Below are 3,050 nucleotides of genomic sequence, written 5' to 3'. Positions count from 1 at the left end.
TGCATAGTCGGGCTTGAACCTGGGACCTCCACAGTGTCTGCAATGACTCTACTCACTGAGCTACCTGGAATGTTGGATAGTTCCCTGGACAAATCCTTGAATGATCCTGCTGTGAATCTTTATTGCCTTGAACCTTAAACCCTTTGCTCCTCCCATGAACTTCCTGACTTAAGCCATGTCTCTGTACTTCCTGGTCGCCAGAATATTGTGCCTTCACCAGACAATATCTTGCCTGTCTCTCCTGCTGCTGCCCGTATCTTCGCTATCATCCGTTATCGAAACTTGGCTTGTTCCTTGACTACGCTTTTGCTTAAGTCTAACCTGCAACTACTCATTACCGACATCTGGTTACTCCTTGACTACGCTTCTGCTTGATCCCAATCTGCTACTAGACTCTGGCTTGCTCACCTCCTGGTGGGGCGATGCTGAGGACTGCGACATGGTACTAATATGCAGCAAAATCCATCTCAACCATCAGGAGCGCTGGTGAAGACCAGTTAGTACTTAGATTCCACACCTCAGGGGAGCCTGCGTCATCTGCCTGGGTGACCTGCCTGTATTCCTATCCTGCTGGTTCCTGTGTGAGCTTCTGCTGCTATAATTACTGGTCTTTGAGCCTGACCCCGGATCGTGACGGATATTCTCCCCTATGTGGCAGGCATCAGGCAGCAGTATCGGGACAGACTGCCCTGCCCTAAAGAGTGGTGGAACCACTGATAATTGCAGGCCGAGAAGAGCTCTGGATTATATGAACATCAGCAGTAGCGACGGGACTCCCCCCCCCCCTATTTTTTTTATAAGTCAATCCCACTTATAAAAAGCCTTGTTTTTCCCTCATCGATATCCTAAATTTATAGTCATGACAGTCATAGTACTGAGTGTATGTAATGGTCAATAATACATAAACAATAGCCAGTCCTACACGGGTTAATCACATTTGTATAAGAGCAATGACGATTGTATTACACGGGTTGCTTCATGCTTTAGATGTTGGCATTGCAATGAAATCGATCACGTTTATGCAAAGTCAGTCATGAGACGGATCTCTGAAGGCTTTTTTACATAATTATAGCTCTAAATATATCATTCTGTCTGCTATCACTGGACGTGTCCCCTCATCTCTGTCCGGAGCTCCCACCAAACCTCAACATGATGTCTCCACTCTCCATCTCTTATTTAATCCTTGTGGCTTTGGGACTCGGCTTGGCAATCCCTTCTAACACTTGTATTGTGATGGGTTACCTGGACAGCATCAGAAAGAAAGGGAAGTTGAGTCCCACCGATGTGATCTTTCTGGCTAAGGGAGTTGTGAATATTCTCCTCCAGTGTGTGTGGAGCCTACAAGCAATGTTCTATGTCTTGTCTCCAGAAATCTTATGCATTAGACAAGTGTATGCATTTGTAATCACATCAGGTAACTTCCTAACATATTACAGCTTCTGGTTGACCTTCTGGCTCTCGGCTCATTACTGTACCAGCATCACCAATCTCAGCTATGGGTTCTTCATCTGGTTAAAGAGAATTGTGTCCAATTTCCTGAGTCAACTTCTATTCCTGACAGCACTTGGGATATTCATTGTGAATCTCCCGTTTTTATGGACAGAGTATGCAGAAAGTCCTATCCAGTCTTCTGAGAACAAAACAAAAGTCTCTCCTATTGTTTTCCATGCATCGTTTTCTTATTTTGTGCCTGCAAACACCCTGGGCTGCGTTCTGCCATTCTGCCTTAGTCTTCTGTACCTGATCCTCACTTTCTCCTTTCTGCTCAGACACGTCTGGAGGGTGAAGAATAACGACTCTGGATCAACACGTCCAAATCTTCAGGCTCATGTCACTGCACTGAGGACAATCTTCTTCTTACTTCTCATTTTCACCATATTCTGCATGTCTCGAGCGGTTATATTTCTTCAAAATTCCACACTATCAATAGTCAGTTGGAGTTTACGATTATTCTCTCCATCGTTGGAGGCTGCAGTCATCTTCCAGGCCAGCAACAAGCTGAGAAGGATCATTCTGAGAAGATTCTGCACCAGACGCTGGAGGAACACAGGGACTAGAAATATAGAGGATTAACCCCTTCACATCTAAGGGTAAAACAAATGTTAAAGTGTTACTAAACACACAGTAAAATCAGTGTGTATATGTAGTAAATCACGCTTGTTATACTCACTGTGGAACCTAAAGGGTTGTGAAACAAGGTCATCATGAACATTGATTATAATTTTAGCTAGTAAAATATTGAATAACCATGAAATACTATGAAATGCTTACTCATTTCGTGATAATAAAGTATATAATATAATAATATAATATAATAATAAAGTATATTCTCCATATTTTGAGCACTAATTGTGAAGATTATTTCGTCTTATATTATTTTGCACATAAATTCACAGATAATAATAATAAAAATGATAAAGGAATTGTCAATTGAGAGAACCATGGCATGTTGATATGTAGGTGTAGGGCACAGGTAGTTAGAAAAGTTTATAAAAAAAAGGTGTGAACCAAACGAAACTGCGCAAATGAATAACTAATTGATCAGGCTAATTAGCCACATAGGAGTTAGTGAACATAAATGGATAAACACATTGATTTGAATTTTAGGAATTGCTTCCACACTGTGAGCTGCAAACAAAAAAAAGCTAAAAATGCTGTGACAATTTATAAATGGTGAGTAAATTGCGCTCAACACATAAGTGTTAATCAATAAAGTGCTAGTGCAAATAAATAAATATATAGGAGTACAAAAAGTCTCTAAAATGCTCAATATCAATATAAAATTCCAACGATCAGCAGCAACAATTTTTGATAAAAGCATAGACTTGATAGGAGTGATTAAAAGCCACCTCCTCCAAACTTTCACCCAGTGCTCTTACAAGGTACTTCTTACCAGAAGTATATGACCCCTTGATTATAGGGGGTCACATAGACATATTGATCCAATAAATATACAGATCCTCCGCTTCAAATTCCCTCACCAACCGGGGTAGACATTCAGACCAGGTACAGGATCTCAGTATGGGACATATAGGGAAGCAAAAAAAGCT

The 3,050-nt window shown here is 41.1% G+C and overlaps 1 protein-coding gene across 1 annotated transcript; it reads left to right on the top strand.

Moving 5' to 3' along the window:
- Positions 1–1,149: 1,149 nt before the first annotated feature.
- LOC309558352 (taste receptor type 2 member 41-like) lies at positions 1,150–2,073 on the top strand (the record flags this gene model as incomplete). The annotated part of the gene is made up of 1 exon (XM_082261419.1): positions 1,150–2,073. One exon carries the CDS (start codon positions 1,150–1,152, stop codon positions 2,071–2,073), a length of 924 nt encoding a protein of 307 aa, XP_082117545.1.
- Positions 2,074–3,050: the final 977 nt, after the last annotated feature.

The sequence above is a fragment of the Pelophylax lessonae genome (assembly GCF_965119305.1).
Source record: "Pelophylax lessonae genome assembly, chromosome: 6".
NCBI classification, from domain to species: domain Eukaryota; kingdom Metazoa; phylum Chordata; class Amphibia; order Anura; family Ranidae; genus Pelophylax; species Pelophylax lessonae.
This window is presented reverse-complemented; position numbering and strand designations above follow the sequence as displayed.